Below are 16422 nucleotides of genomic sequence, written 5' to 3'. Positions count from 1 at the left end.
AAGAGGAACTGACAACATGGCTAGGAGGACAATGGGTGGTTGCCATCTCCTTGGTCTGTGAAGCCAGCCCAACCCAGACACATGAAGCTAATCACCCCTGCATGAAAGACTGGTGGGGCAGGACCAAGTAAAGAGCCCTGGCAGGACAGCTCTCCCTCAAATACTCATCCACACCCTACCACTGTGCTTACCATGAGGAGACACTTGCTGCCAGAAGCTGTTGGCAGAGGTCAGTAGGAAAACTGCTGAGTTCTTTCAATCTACCAGTTCCTATGGGAATGAGGTGGGCCCAGCACTGTATATCAAAGGATTAGGAGCAAATGCAGAGCATTCCTCTTTGGAAAGATCCTCCACTGTCAGGACAGACCAGGTCCATACAGCTGATGCACAAGCATCTGCTAGGACAGGACCCAGTGCCTGGTCTCTGGAGAAAGCTGGAGATGCCTACACATCCTTGTCAGTGGAGATCATGCACTTGCAGGTTGAAGGCTGCCAGTAGCTACTCCAGATACCAATCCACCCCCTCCAAGCACATCTTCACACCTCACCTAATGAGGAAGGACACAGGAACTATGGGGCATGAGCTCAGGTTGCCCTGTGCCAGTGCACACGTGGTGATCCACGTTGCATCCAGGTTTGCCAACACCAGAGCCATCCCACATCTTCCTTGGTGTCCAGCCTTGCTCTTGACACTGCCCTGTATTTCAGAATAGAGCTCTGAAAGCAAAAAGTTATCTCTTCCTGAAGCAACATCAACTGTTTGTATTCCATCAACATTTTCCTGAGCTCCTGCTTAGAGCCACCAGGGGAATTCCCCCTTCTCAGCAGCACTGGGGTGGTCCCTCTCTGTTGAAGCAGCCAAAAAAAGCTGGTTCATGAGATGTATGTTCTTCATTTTAATCTGCTGGGTCTTTTTCCATGACTGTGTGCATCCTTCAGCCATGGATTTCAGGCTAAGACTCAGCCTCCTGGAGGACAAAGAGGCTGTGTCCCATCCCCATCCCCTGGTTTCCTCTTTGTTTGCATTGAATACAGGCAATTGTGTAATTGTCTTTCCCAAGTAAAGCTCATTCCAAACCTATTTTAAACTGGAAGGAGTGTGAGGGGAAGATAATGACATTATTTTCCCCAGGAACTGGTACCCAGGGACAACAGAACATGCACAGTAGGGAACAGACCTGGATGCTCTGTGCAGGGCTGGCCCTGGGTCCCAGCCTCAGGAAGAGTGAGCTGGGAGGGTGCAAATTGGAGGGTTGAGAGGAAAGGCCAATCCTGAAACATAACAAGCCCTAACACACAAGCAGCAACATTTACAGACTATCTTTCCTTCCTGTGGCTGCTGGGGGTGAACTGTTGGGTTCATTATGTGATGTAACAAGGTGAGAAATACAAAAGAGATGAACTGGCATGACAGAATGCTACTTGTATTATGTCAGATAGAGATGCAGAAATAGTATGAAATTCATTAGGGGTTCATTTCTCAGAGGCAGCACAAGGTGTCTGGAAGTAACCAATGGATGAGCACCATGAGCACAGTCTGATCTTTGTTGGTCCTGCTATAACAACACAGAGCTGGGATCTTGGGACTTGGGGTCTAAACTTGCCTCTGAGACCTCCAGCAAAGTTATCCTGTTCTTCACAGGTGTGGAGGACCTGCTCATGGCTCATCCATGTCGGATGGATTCAGATCTTGATGTTTTGGTGGCCTCATATCAAAAAGAGCTAATGACATGTCTTCTCTTCTGCAAAATTACTTCATTCAAAACAGTGTAACTGCTTAGGAGTTGTTACGAGTCTGTATAGGCACATGCAAAATTACAAGTTGCCTTCAACAGCCACTAGGAGTAGCAGGAATCCTCTGCCAGTGGCTCAGAAACTAGCCCCAGGCACAGAAGTTTGCTGCTGAAGGACCATTTCAAAGAAAGAAGCGTAAGAAGCCTGTCCTTTCTTTCCAGAGAACTCCTCTGTGGAGGAACTGACCTTTTGCTTTGAGCCCTCACCCAGGAGGACATTGGAAGGTTGATGTTCCTCAGAAGACAGAAATTTATTGCTTCCTGGGCAAATGCAATTCACAATTATGTTATAAATAGGTTATTAAGAGTCACTTCTGTCTTCTGGGTCCTCTGTTGCCCTTTGTGCACTGAAGTTGGCTGTCTGTGACAACAGCAACAAAAACAGAAGCCTTCTGTGTCCTGGCTTAAACTTAACAGCTGGTCTCATTTACAGTCTTTGGAAAACCAACCTCCACCAGCAAAAGCCCTTACAGAGTTCTTCTAGCAGAAATCTAGATGTTAGAAGACTTCAGTGAAGGTCAGCAAGGGACCCTAGTGGCATGCAGTAATCATGACCTAAATTCTATTCAGCCCCTAAAACTGCAACTGAGATTTTTCAGTGCTGTTTTGGGCCGTTCTAGAGCTTTTTGATTGCTGGAACATAGAGTTTGGAGGAGGAGGCAGCAGCACTACGGAAGCAAGGCAGGTAGGAGCAAGTCATGGTGGCACAGAGGAAAGGATGCAGGGAATTATGTACATCAAGGGATTGATTTTTTCCCACTGCTTCTTTCCAGCATCATCACCGACATCCCTACAGCCTGGAGATGTCAAGCACAACCCAGTTGCAAGTCTTGTCTGTCCCAGATGACATCTCCAGGCTCCTCACTGAGGAGGATTTGAGCACCCCACGCATTTCTTGTCTGCTCTTGCACACCCAGGAACAGCAACAGACCCTGAAGGAAGCCCAGGGGACCAAGCACTGCTTGATCCCTGTCCCATCCATGTCCACCAACATGGTTAGTTAGGTCCTCAGACCTAACTCCTGCAGATGGCCCATGAAACCAGACTCGTGGCCATGCTGTGAGTTCACTCAGCATGATCAGGAGTTTACTTTGCTTTCTGGCAGGCTGGTGTCACACCACTGACAGAGAGGGTCACTGCAAGGGTAGAGGAACTGACCTGCTCCTGCAACTTTCCATGTTTGTATTAAGCACCTGGGAAGAAGCACCATTTCCATGTGCACCACCAGCTCCAGCCAGCACGGACCAAACAAGCACTTTGTGACAATAAATTAGGACAAGGAGTCAGCAAGGAGCCACTTTGGCCTAAGTGACACTTGGGTCCCTGCTGTACTCATAGGCTGAAGGGGACCATGGGCAGGTCTAGTCCTAGTTGGGGATGGAGGAAGCAGATGGATCACATGATGTTCAGGGCACCTTCTGAGCCACAAGGAGCCTCCTGGGCATCCATTTCTGAAACATCCTAAGCCAACTTCTGCTGCTTCCCCTGGGAGATGCATCTGCTTGGATTTCCACTGACACACTTCTGCCCACTGTTTTGTGTTCCAGGTGAATGCCATTCCTTTACCATCACCTGCTTCTGCTCTGGGCTACAAGATTTCTCCTTCATTCTCCTCAGCTGCTGCATTTGCTGCGCCACCTGGCAGCCCCAGAAGCTGGAGGAAGTCCAACCTCTTTATCAGACACATCAGAATGGCAAGGGACAGAGGGTCATGCAGCTCTGAATGTGTCAGACTCCTACACTGACAACAAATCTGGTCCCTGGAGCTGTGAAAAAAACCAAAGGTACCAAGAGGACAAAAACATGAGCAGAGTCATCCCAAAAGACTATGGGTAGAGCTGTGGCAGTGAGACTGACTGCTCCAGTAGCCAGGACGAGAGACATGTGATGCAATTGCAGACACACCTAGTGAAGCCACACCAAGAAAGGAGAGAGAGAAGGGGCAGTTGGTAGGTGAGGTATTGTTTATTCCAAGCAGTGAGTGGCTAACACACAGTACAGGCAAAGAAAAAGGCTTACAGTCCAAGAGAGACAGGACACAAGACAGTAACTGGGGAGGACAGGAAGGAGAAGGTTCTGGGTGTTTGGAATGATGCAAAAAGGTGCTGGAGGGAGGAGGTGGGAGAAAGCAAAGGGCTGGAGAAGCAGTTGTGGGACAGACATGGAAAAGGTGGCAGGGAGGATGGAAGGAAAATGATTTTGAAGGCAAAGAATAGCAGCATGGTGGGCAGATGGGTCTGAAAGAGAGCTGAGGGCATTGCAGACTGCAAGGGGAGGAGCCAACAGGGACTGATGTCTGATCAGCAATGAAACTTGGGGAGAGGGGAGGGAGCAGGGGCAAGGGGGGCAAGGACACTCACTGCCCTGTGGCTCCAAAGCACTACCTGTTTCATTAAATTAAAGGTGCCTTGCTGGCTTGTGGCCTGCTGATAAATCATAGAATCACACAGTGGGTTGGGTTGGAAGTATCTTCAACATCCTCTAGTTCCAACACCCCCTGCCAAGGGCAGGGACACCTTCCACTAGACCAGGTTGCTCCAAGCCCCATCCAACCTGGCCTTGAACGCTTCCAGGGATGGGGCAGCCACAGCTGCTCTGGGCAAATCTCTTGGCTCTAAACAAGGTGGCCACAGCTGAACTGGGTTGGGTACTAAATCCTGAACCAGGCCAAGGGGCAGTTCAGTCCTATGGCCAGGGGCTACTCTCAGGATTTCCCTATCTTGATCATATGGTATTGGGACCATCAAGTGCTCCTGAGTGCTGTTTAACTGATAAGGATAGACCCATCTGCCACTCTTCATGGTAGATCCCCTCCACTATGTGCCATGCATGTGTTCCCTCAGCCTCTGCTGTGACCCAGCTCTCCAGACCTCTCTCAGAGCCAGACAGGACACATATCTCAACATGAATATATGGAAAGACCCATCTTTGCATAGGGGCTTGGGGTTGCTGAGTGCCTCAGGCTAGGTTGGGGTGGGAGGTAGGCAGAGGACAAGAGGAAGTTCAGAAATATTTCCCCCTTTCCGTCCCCTTACACCGTTGAACCATTGAAGGCGCAGTTATCATTCCTCAGGGCTCACAATATCACGAAGATCTGTCACTATTCCTCAGCCATCATTTTTCCAGTGGCTTGTCCTTGCTGTTGGCTTCCATGGAGTAGACTGCCTGAAGGGAAAGTTGATGTTTCAGAGAGCATAAAGATGCCTCCAGTTCATTAGCAGAATTGCCTCTTCTCCTTGCCTCACATCTCCTCCACATGACAGTCTGGATCAGGGAGCTGTTCCCAAAGCACCCTGCAACAGAAATAAGAGTGTTTACAAGCAATCCAGAGTTCATGGCAGATCACCAGTCCTGAAGTACTCAGAGCTGTGTTACCCCTCAATATGACCCCCAAGCTTGGTAGTAGACCCAGTGGCATTAGTGGAATTGCCCCAACCCAGAAAGCTCACATGAATAAGGGCAAATGGAAGTGAAGTGTCAGTTCTCCAACTGGATCAAACTTACCATGATACTGCTGGAACCAGGAAAAGCAGAAGCCCATGTCTGAACATCACAACATTTTCCAAGTGTGGAAAAGATACTGTTCTTAGAGCTGAGCACATCCATGTCACTGTGTTCATCCTAGGGAATTTCTTCTTCCTGTACCACTCCTCTTCTTGATCTGATGCCACTGTTGGGGATGGTGATTATTCCTTGGATGTTGGGAGGTACAAGTTATGTATGACAGAGGCATCTTCTTAAAAAGTCCCTTTCTCTCCTGTACTGGCACATCACTACATAAACCCTGACTCCAAAGAATATCATGACACAAGAGGCTGCATTCGTGGGAGGGCTGACATGTCAGCTGATGAACCATCTATCCTCACCTTTTTACTAGACAGGGATGTAATAATGATAACGGAGATTTTCAAAGGAAGCTCAGAGATCTGGATGTATCAAAACTAGTACATCTCAGTCCTGTGCCCAAGTTGCTTCACTCCTATTTGATGCAGTGAATGGGATGGAAGGACAGAGTGGCAAAGAGGAACTTCTTCATCCACCCATGCACAAGGATCCCGGGTCTACGCACACAATGGATTTGCAAACAACTCATACAATTATTTAGGTTCAAAAAGACCTCTAAAACGCTGTTATTAAGAGTGTGAGAAGCAGACTCAACTCCTTAAATTCAGCTTATTCTCTCTCCTCCTTGTCCCTTCACCCAGACACCAACACTGACCATTAGGAGTCTTTTTCCTCCAGACAGTGCCTCCACACTAAATGCTCTTGGAAGATAAAACACTTCATATCCAGTAACACCCTCTAGTACTTTGCACAGAAATCCTTCTCACAACAGCCTTTGGAAAGAGGTGGGCAATGTCAGGCACTAGTGACTTGGTGAAGATTAAGGAGTCAGTCAGCAGCAGTGGGTTCAGACAGTGAAAGTTACAGACCAGGCAGTCCAGGTCCCCACACCTTCCATCAACCCAGTAGGTCCTACTGTCCACTCAAAATGCATTCTTCCCCTTTGGCTGTTTGGGCTTTGTAAGGCTGAGCAAGTTCAGAGAGCAACATGGCATGTTTTCCAGCACTGAGTGCGGGTAGCTGAGTGGGAGCACTTGGATCATCCATCCATGCTGCAGCATGGATAAGACTCTGTACCTTTGTGTCATGGGAGAAACATTTTGTTGGCCATCATGGATTGTCACAGATAAACCCCCAATAATGACCAGTCTTTTAACAACAAACATTTTCTCAGCTGTGGAGGGTGAAAGGATAAATCCCTCAAGCTACAGCCCAGCTGTAGAAACACTTTAAAGATCTGTGTGATTGATGAATGGATGAAGCTGGTGTGGAAGAGAGAGGGAAGGCAGGTGACACAGCAGGGCATCAGAAAGCAGCACTGTTATCAGCATGTGGTCACAGATGGAATCAATTCAGAAAGTGAGTTCTAAACCAGGCAGGGATGAGAAATAGCACCCAGCAGCAGTAAGGCATGAAAAGGGTTGGTGCTCCATGGAGGTCATCAGAGCTATGGTGGGGGAGAGATTTCAAAATCATAGAATCACAGAATTGTTCGGGTTTGAAGGGACCTTAAAGATCATCTAGTTCCAACCTCCTGCCATGGGCAGGGACAATTCCCACTAGACCAGGTTGCTCAAAAATACCACAGTTTTCCTCAGGCTGGTGGGGATTTTATTGGAATATCCATTAAAAGAGAAAATGTGATTAAAAACTAGAATTGCAGGTGGGAGCTTAGAGGCTAGTTAGAAGAAAAAAAGAGATGAAGCTATGACATGTAAAATAAAACTGTACCCTCAGCCCTGCTATCTTCTCAACCATCACTTTCTCCAGACGGCCAACACATTCATTAATATAAAATCAGTACTTCGCACTTCCACAAACTCTGCCAAGTTCCTGTTCAGCAGTGGCTGGGCTTGGAGAGCACTGAAACCCAAGAACTTACCACCTCATTTCAATGAGGATTTGTAGCCCCATGACTCCTCTCAAGGGCCTTTTAGGTGGTTTTCACAGAATAATAAAGGTTTAGTTTTGAAGGCTCCTGTAGTTCCAAACCCCTGCCATGGGCAGGGACACCTGGTTGGTCAGGTTTGGTTTTGGGAGAAAACAAAAGCTGTAGGCAGTTGGAAAAGTGTAATTAACATTGGGAAAGGGAGTCACCTCATCCACATCACCTTCCTTCCCTCCCTCCAGCTCTTGGTGGGGGGTTCAGTCTCTGCTCCCTGAGCCAGTGCAAGGTGGACACAAGCAAGGCACAGCAGGGCTCTCCCTGCACAGATCCTCTGCTCAAATACACTTTATATAGAAAATAAAAGCAAACCTGCTCCATCCACATGACTTCACTGTCCATCTTCACATTGGCAAATGCTTAGTGCTCACACCAGGCTAGTCTGAGGTTTGCAGCCATGGCTGGAAGTGGCAACTCTAAGCAACACAAGCCTGATTTCAGTTGGAAGGGCTTTTCTTTTGCTCAGCTGTGCTTCTTATTGAGAAAACAAGATCAAGGAGGTGGTATTTGTCTTTAGCATTTATTTATCATTGGAAAAAAAACCCCTTTGAGCAAGCAAAGATCACAAGCACGTCACAATCAATTGGCTATACATTAATTTGTGTGTGTGTGTGTGTGTGTGTGTTACTCTCATCAGAACAACAAGCACCACAAGGAGGTGTGCTTAACATGTTTACAAGAGACAATTGGTGATATGCAACCAAACCCAGGCCACAAAAGATTAATTAGACACTTCCTATCTGCCTCCAAGAGGTTGGTGGGGTTCATGGGCGCCAGGATTTGATGCCAGGAGCGTTGCAAATGAAGAAGCAGGTGGTTGGTGTGCGAAGCAGTCAGGAAACAGGAGCTCAAGTCAGCAATTAGCACCATTTTGCAGAAAGGAGTAAGAGTACAATACAGTGAAAAGGCAAAAGCAAGCAACAGACAGTACAGGAATTCTCACAGGGTAAAAAGCAAAACAGTTCTTTTGTTTTTCTTCTTTCTTTTTACAAGGAAAGCAAAACATATTACAAATCAGCGGTGGAACAGGATCAGCATTGTGGGAGCTGGAAACACACGACAGCGGAGCACTGTTTTTCAGTGGGATTGACAAGCTCAGAGCCCAAAGTGAACTTGAGATTTGGTCTCCTTTCTGATAAACCTGAGTGGGTCAGATGGGCCTAGAATCTGTGGATTGTAAAGCAACGCAGGATTTCACCCTGAGGCTTGATTCTGCTGCATTTCCTGGCATTCAGTGCAGTGCTAGACTCTGTGCTTGGGTGTATGTGTGTGCTTGGATGCATGCTGAGGACCTGGTGCACATGGAGCACAGGCCAGGATTTCTATCCCTATTTTCTTCCTGCCTGAGAGGGAGGTCTCCAGGCCCTACCAGTCTTCCAGGCTCTTTCTGCAAAGAAAACCTTCTAAGAATCATTCATCCCACCCAAAGAGAGGTGTTCAAAATGGCACTTGGAAAGTTCCTTCACTAGAGTGGGAATTTAGACCACTGGCTAGCACTTCATATCTAGCTCTGTAGTGAGCTCAAGGAATGGTTTGAGTTGGAAGGGACCTTAAAGATCATCTAGTTTCAAGCCACCTGCCACCAAAAAAACTTCAAGTAGTAAGGACACATAAGACATATTGTGACCACTCACTGTCCATGCTTCATTCAAACACTGTGATAGACTTGATGATCTTAGAGGTCTCCTCCAGCCTTGATGATTCTATGTAACAGATGCTCTTCATTGAGAAGAAGCAATCCTGAAGCCCTGGAGGAACATCAGTTGATCCAGAGTCATGGAGATGCTTGGATTAAGTGATCTGAACATCTTTATGATCTTCCTTGGGCAAAATGTAGTTAACCTTGAAGTCAAGAGCTAAATTGCCATTGAATTCAAGGTGAAATGGTGGCAAGTGTGGTGTCTCTTTCAATGTGAAACTCAGGGCCAAAAAATACCAGGGAGAATTGTTTGGCATGGTCTTTCCTTATGGAAGATTGGTCTGTTGGGCTGTTGGTAACTGTCTAGTGCCTTCCTGACCTGTTCTGCCTACTGTGACATGTCATCTTCACAGCTGTGGCTACATCCTGTGACAGGAAAGGATGTGACTGAGGAGTGTGAAGATGCATGAATTATCTAAATGCCAAGGAATCACACCAAGTCTTGGGAGCTCATCTTCTCTGGCCAGTTGTCCATTGTGTGATAGGGGGGGAAGAGCTGTGAGCAGCACTCCTGTCCACCAGCTCAACCTTTTGCTGAGCTGCTTTGGAGACAGAGCTGAGCAGTCCTGCAGGGGCTTCTGAGCACTCAGAAAAGCAATGGGCAATATGGACAGGTCAGCATCTCCATGAGGCATGCACATCAAAAGAAAAAAAGCACTACATTCACAAAGATTTCCACAGTTTTACTTCCTGGAGGATTTTCCCTGGTTTCCTCCTAAACATTGGAGGTTTAAATATATATATATATTTCTATATCTGAATATATATTTTCCACATACACAACCTGACTAGCTCAGAGCACACAGTTCTAACACAGCTAAGCTTGGAAATACACCACTGAATTCAGAACACTACACTTACTGATACTCAAAGGTTTAGGCTGGTAGAGCAAGGCAAACAGGACACATCACACAATACACTGAACTTGGCATTTATTCGTGACTAAGGCCAGCAAACATCACTATCTGTATACCACAGAGCTTTCCTCCTCTTTGGAAACTCTCTCTCAGCCTTGTAGCCCACCACTCATTTCTATTCCCAACTCTAATGGGGTGAGATCACCAAAACAGGACTCCTCCCCCACTAACACATCCTTTTTTGTTAGTTTCACCTCTCTAAAACACCCTTAACAGTAAGACTTTCCTCTACACCTCTCTACCCTACTTCCCATCTCTCTCTCTTTGTTCTTCCCAATTGTCCTTTGAAAGTTTCAAGCTGCTCTTCATGTTAGGAGAGCAATTTTGGAGCTGCAAAAATAAATAAGAAGAACTCTGCATCCTGCCTTGCAGTGACTCTGCTGCAGGAGAGCTTAACAGCTCCGTTTGGTGGGATCAAGATTAATCCTCATGTATTTAGGGCCCAATCCAGAGGTTAGGCACATAAATTTGGATTGGGACCACAATGCTCCCAGCTCCCATTGATTCAATGACCCAGATTCTGGGGCCAGTCTGTTGGGCCAGCTCACACTTGCTGACAAATGGTCCTGCTGTGTTTAGAGCTTCCAAACTGGTCATGCTGGGTGTGGGGATTTCCTAGAGTAAGAGCACAGTAAATAGGATTGAAACCCTGAGATCTTGTCTGGAGGGAGTCTAGGGATCCCAGCAACTTTTCTGATGGCCCTCTTGAGATGCTTATGAGCTAGTATGAGTGCCAACAGCTGGAAGAATCAACACAACAGGGACTGAGGCTCTAGCTAACCTCGGTGACACATTTCTTTCTACCCCTTGGAAGGTCATGCCTGCAAATTAAACCTCTTTCTGACACCTAGCTCTGTCTACTGGCACCCCAGAAGTGAAAGCAGTCCAAGACTCAAGCCAAATCAGGGATAACTAAAAAGATCCATAACCTAGGGGAAACAATAGGGAAGAACAATCTGCTGATAACTTAGTCTAACTTGCCACGTGCTTGGAAAGTCTTCACTGCTCTCTGCGCCTTCCCTCACTCATTTTTTTGTCTTTTAAATCAAGGACTTCAAGTGGTGCTGATGGGTGAAGCTGCCTTGATGCAGCTAGACCTACCCCAGCTATACTGGGGAAAGATTTGGCCCTTTATTTCCACAGGATCTCCTTTCCCATTGCTTCTTGGAGCATAAGTCCCACCGGTGTCACCAGGGGAAATCACTCATGGCCACACCACTGATTATGGTGGATTTACAGCAGATTCACAGCACCATGAATGAACCTGCTCCTCTCTGCCTCCAAAACCTGCTGACACCAGTGGGAGATGACCCAACAATGGCCTCATGGGGGGTGAGAGCACAGCCCCTCCATGGCTGAGCGGGCACTTCCACGCTGTCAAAGCGCTGAAGGACCAAGCCCAAGAAAAGGGACAGGTTGTTGGATGTTGTTAATCCATGACCCTTATCTCCTACTACCCGACTCGTGCATTCCCACATCCCTCACTCTGTGCAGAGCCGTGTTGTGCAGGCAAAGCAGAACAACCTGACCTCAGAAACAAGGATTCTCTAATCCTCCTTGGAAATAAAACAGAAAAGCTTCTAATACAATCAGAACAAAAAGCAGATTAGAAGCCTCTAATTAATTTTGTGGCCTTTATTTAATCAAAGGAAAGAAAAAAAAGGAAGAAAGCAAGAAAAGGGAACAAAAATAAGAAAGAAAGGAAAGTGCAGTGACATTTACTCTTTTGCCTCAGCCAGTTTATTGTTCATCTCTTTACTTTTCTCCTTGTCCTCTGGCTTTGCTGTGTTGGAGGTCTCGGTGCTCTTTTTCTTGGCAGCCCGGCCAGATGCAATCTGCTTGTCTTTGGCCTTTTTCAGGGGTTTATGGCTTGTTGTGGTCTTTTTTGGTTTGGAAGGCTTTATGCTAGGCTTTTCCACCTGCATGGAGGGTGACAGGCGAAACAACACAGAGATGGGGAGAGAGAGACAGAGAAAGAGACACAAGGACAGGTGGAAAACAGGATTTAGATCAGAAACAGCACAAATGTTACTCATCTGCTCAGCTCTGCCCTGCCACGATGGGAGGAGAGCAGCTGGGCTCATGCTGAGTGGTAAATGGCCAGCTCCTTTCACGATGCCCTGAAGTCACAGTGCTCCTGGAGCCAGCAGAGCCCATTGTATCCAGATCAGGACACAGCAGGGTGAGTAAGAGAGGGAATATTGTCAGTCATTTAATCAATTCCTGCATCTTTCTCTGACTTCACGAGGGGCTTTGCAAGCCACGGGGGATTGTCCCTCTCTGGATTGGAAGCAGAGAAATGCTGCTCAGGACAAAGAGGCTGCTCAAAATCCCAACCTTTCTTACAGGAGTTCTGTGACTCCTCTGTTTGTCCTTAACAGATTCCCACCTCAGAGGAAAATTACTTGGGGATACTTGTGGTGCAGGACACTGAGCAAAGTCCACAACAGGGTCTTGTTTCCACAGCCCTCAAAACAGAAAGGACAGCTACAAAATCAAGGAGGAACAGAAGCCTTCAGCTTCTCCTTGCCATCCCTCCGAGATGTCACAGATCTAAGCACTCTGGGAAGGACTAAAGGACCTGGGTTTAAAACTGCAGACTCACTCCTTTTACCTGCAAATCCTCTGCTGTTCCTAGAAAACAGGGCTGAAAGACAATTCAGCTCAGGCCCTTCTTGACACAAATCTTTGATGTAATCAAAGCCAAACTATATACTCTCAGAAACTGTGGAGTGCTCTGAATTAACTGCAGATGAATATCTGGCTCTGACCATGTTGTTCTGGGATAAATTGTAACGTGGGGTTCCACTAGTCTTGAAGGGAGAAAGAGAAAGCTGTACAGATAACCACATGGGAAATGACAACACAGAAACCTCTTCATCTGGGCCCTATCCTCACTTCTTTACAGTTTGACACAGGGCACTGTTGTCTCCAAAAGGCATCAAGCTGTTCTAGAGCCCACAGAATCATACAATGGTTTGGGTTGGAACTTAAAGATAATCTTGTTCCAATCCCCCTGCCATGGGCAGGGACACCTTCCACTAGACCAGGTTGCTCCAGGCCCCATCCAAACTGGCCTGGACCACTTCCAGGGATGAAGCAGCTACAGCTTCTCTGGGCAACCTGTGCCAGTGCCTCACCACCCTCACAGCCAAAATTTTCTTCCCGATATCCATCTAACCCTGCCCTCTGGCAGTGGAAAGCCATTCCCCCTTGTCCTGTCCCTCCAGGAAGTCTCTCTGCAGCTCTCTTGGAGCTCTTTTAGTCACTGGAGGGGGCTCTAAGGTCTCCCCAGACCCTTCTCTTCTCCAGGCTGAACACTCCCAGCTCTCTCAGCCTGTCTCCAGAGCAGAGGTGATCCACCCCTTGGAGCCTTCTCTTGACTCATTCCAACAGATCATTGTTCTTCCTGTGCTGAGGATCCCAGAGCTGGAGGCAGCACTGCAGGTGGGTCTCACCAGAGTGGAGCAGAGAGGCAGGATTCCCCCCTTCACCTGCTGCCCATGCTGCAGGGATCAGCCCAGGACCCCACTGGATTTCTGGGCTGCCATGACCAGATCATGTTTAGCTTTTCATTCCACCATCTGCTCTGTTGGACACATCCCACCAGGACCAGCAATGGCCCCAGGTCCCTTCCACGGCGTTTCTCACCTTTGGAGGTTCTTTGTAGGGTTCACTGTAGAGAGTGCGTATCCTTCTGCGTTCCAGGTATTTGTTATCAGCTGGAGAAGGCTTACTGGTTTCTCCCTTGAACTGAGCACTGTAACTGGTTTCATGGGTCATTTTCTCCTCTGGTGGCTTGTACTGCGGCTTTGCTTTTATAGCCTTTGCAGGCTTGACGTCTATCCAGGGTCTGAACTCATTTCTGAAGAGCAAAAAGAAAAGAGGTTCAGGAATTAAAGTAACAGGAGAGTAATGAAGATATGGGAATGAAATCCTGCATTGCTCAACAAGGTCTATATGGAAGGACTTTTGCCTCCATCCACTCAGGTTTACAGAGAAATTGGCTCCCAACAGCTCACTTTTTACCTCATCTAAAGCCTGTTGAGAAATTATGAGATATTCAAACGAAATGTGGTCTATTAAAACCAGTCAGCCCTGGGCACCCCCTTAGCCATGGCTGTAAGTAGAGAATTGCATGATTCCACCTATACTGCACCAAATTATGCACAATAAGTTTCTTAATTCCATAAGGGATCCAACAGATAACTAATTAAGATAATCAGGTAAATAATTAAGATAAAACTGGCATAGATGGTAACTCAAGCAGAGCAGGAAATGCACAGTTTATCAGGTATTGTGAGCTAGGGCTTATTAGCTGATAGTGAATTCCTGAATTAGTAGGAAAAACTAACACCATCTTTTACTTCTTTTGGACAGAGCTGCAATATTCTGGAGGAAATAAAACCAAACACACTTCAAAGATTTTTAGCGTTGGATGTGTTCTGGTTCTCATCCACAACCTCCTTCTCTTGCTTTTTCTAGTTCGTCCCAACACAGCACCAACATATTGTCAGTTTTTAAGCAAAGCATTTCATTTTCTCTCTAAAAATCACCATTCATCTGAGAATGGGGATGGAGAACCCCAAATGTGTTGGTACCTTACAGGGGGTGTGCTCAGACATAGTCATAGAATCATAGGATGTTAACGAGTTGGAGAGGACCTTAGAGACCATCCAACCCCTTGCCCTGGGCAGGGACACCTTCCACCAGACCAGGTTGCTCAAGGCCTCATCCAATCTGTCTTTGAACACTGCCAGGGTTGGGGCATCTGGGCAGCCTGTTCCATCCTCATATCTACGCTAAATTTCCCCTCTTTCAATTTATCCCCATTACTCCTTGTCCTATCACTCCAGTTCTTGATGAAGATTCCCTCTCCAGCTTTTCCACAGCTCCTTCAGATACTGGAAGGTTGCTATGAGAGTCCAAAGCAGTGTTTAGATCCTTAAAACTCCAATATAAGCCAGGAGCTATCCTAGCAGTGGTGATCCAAGCCCTCTGCAAAGGGGTGAATTTTCCTTGGAAAACAGAGTGGTTTGGGTTGGGAGGACCTTAAAGCTCATCTTGATCCAACACCTTGCCTTGGTCAGGGACACCTTCCACTGGATCAGGTTAATCCAAGCCCTTGTCTTAATTTTGGGACTTCTGAGGTGATGGGACCTCTAAGTTGCACATCCTGTTCCACTCAACCACTTTTGGGCTGTTACTCATTTTCAGCCTGGTTTATGAGGGAAATGAACTCTGTGTCAGGGTACTGCCAGTCAATCCCTTCCCATAATAGCTCTGAACATCTTAATCAGCTTCAACCAAATTTGACAAATGGGCATGGAGATATTCGGCTTTCACTTTTAGGAAGATAAGCAGCTGGACTGAGTCCAGAGGCTCAGGAAAGCTTCAGTACGGGCATGCACATGTCATCAGAGGATGCTTGGACAGGGATGCTGGGCTGCAGGTCATCTGCTGTCCTCAGGGACATGATCCCTTCGTGTACAGGATGAGGGCAGCTGCACGCCAGCTCAGTCCGACATCTCCCATTCAGATAATCCCACTGTAGTGATGGAAAAAACCATTTCTCTTCCAAGATAACTGCTGACTGCAACAGCCTCCAGGATGTGTTTCTCCCCCTCTGACACCTGTGTTAGTGTCTCACCCCATCTTCAGGGTGACTGTGTCCTTGTGGCAGTCAATGTGGACAGGCCAACAGTCCATGGAGCTTGGAGAACCCTTCCCTATGCCAAAAATGGGCTTTAGGATGAGCTGAATGTCTCCCTGGGCTGTGTTCACTGACTAATCTCTGCTGATGGGAATACAAACATGGAGCACGTGAAGACACAAATACACCCCTAAAATTAGGTATCTTCATCTCTGAGCCACATCCCATCTCTAATTCTCCATTCTAAGTGTTGCTTCTACCCACATCTATTTTTTATTTTACTTGTATTTCTTAATTCCTCTTCCTCTTTTACTATTCAGCCCTTCTTGGGCTTGGATAATGCTGTCAAAGGCCCAGGGATCCTTCCTGTTTGAAGGATGCTGTTCCTCAGGAAACTTGTACTGGATGAGCAACACATGAATGGATTCATCCATGCCCCCTTCTTTCCCATTCAGTGAATATCACCCACTTGTCCACAGATATTTCTCTGAGGCCCATTGTTAAAACATCCCTCATGCATGAAGGGTTGGGAGAAAGGAAGAGGAAGAGGGTTAAAGATGTGAATATATGACTGACAAACTCAAAGTTCATCCTGAACTCAGAAGATAAGAGGTTTCTCCCTAGGATCCACTTTTGCTGCAAAGTAGATTATATATTTTCACTAAATACAAACAAGTAAATAAAATGGTGGACTAATTCTCTCCCATATCTAATCTCTCAGATATCTTCCCAGCAACTTTAGAACCCACCAGCTACTTTCCACTGTATTTGTGGCAGAGGTAGAAATCTCAGGGGTGAAAATCACAACACCTGTCCTCCAAATCAGGAAGTGGTCACATGAGGAACATCTA

General features: G+C 46.9%; 1 protein-coding gene across 1 annotated transcript in view; it reads right to left on the bottom strand.

The window, feature by feature from the left end:
• MAP6 (microtubule-associated protein 6) overlaps nucleotides 1–13783 on the bottom strand; it is a gene marked incomplete at its 5' end in the record, with an annotated part of 14881 nt that extends 1098 nt beyond the window's left edge. The window contains 2 exons of the mRNA XM_009076547.1: nucleotides 11641–11837; nucleotides 13570–13783. Of these exons, the coding sequence (XP_009074795.1) occupies nucleotides 11641–11837; nucleotides 13570–13783 (411 nt within the window). The remainder of the gene's footprint in view (nucleotides 1–11640; nucleotides 11838–13569) is intronic.
• Nucleotides 13784–16422: the final 2639 nt, after the last annotated feature.

Source organism: Acanthisitta chloris, unplaced genomic scaffold (genome assembly GCF_000695815.1).
Source record: "Acanthisitta chloris isolate BGI_N310 unplaced genomic scaffold, ASM69581v1 scaffold7996, whole genome shotgun sequence".
NCBI classification, from domain to species: domain Eukaryota; kingdom Metazoa; phylum Chordata; class Aves; order Passeriformes; family Acanthisittidae; genus Acanthisitta; species Acanthisitta chloris.
This window is presented reverse-complemented; position numbering and strand designations above follow the sequence as displayed.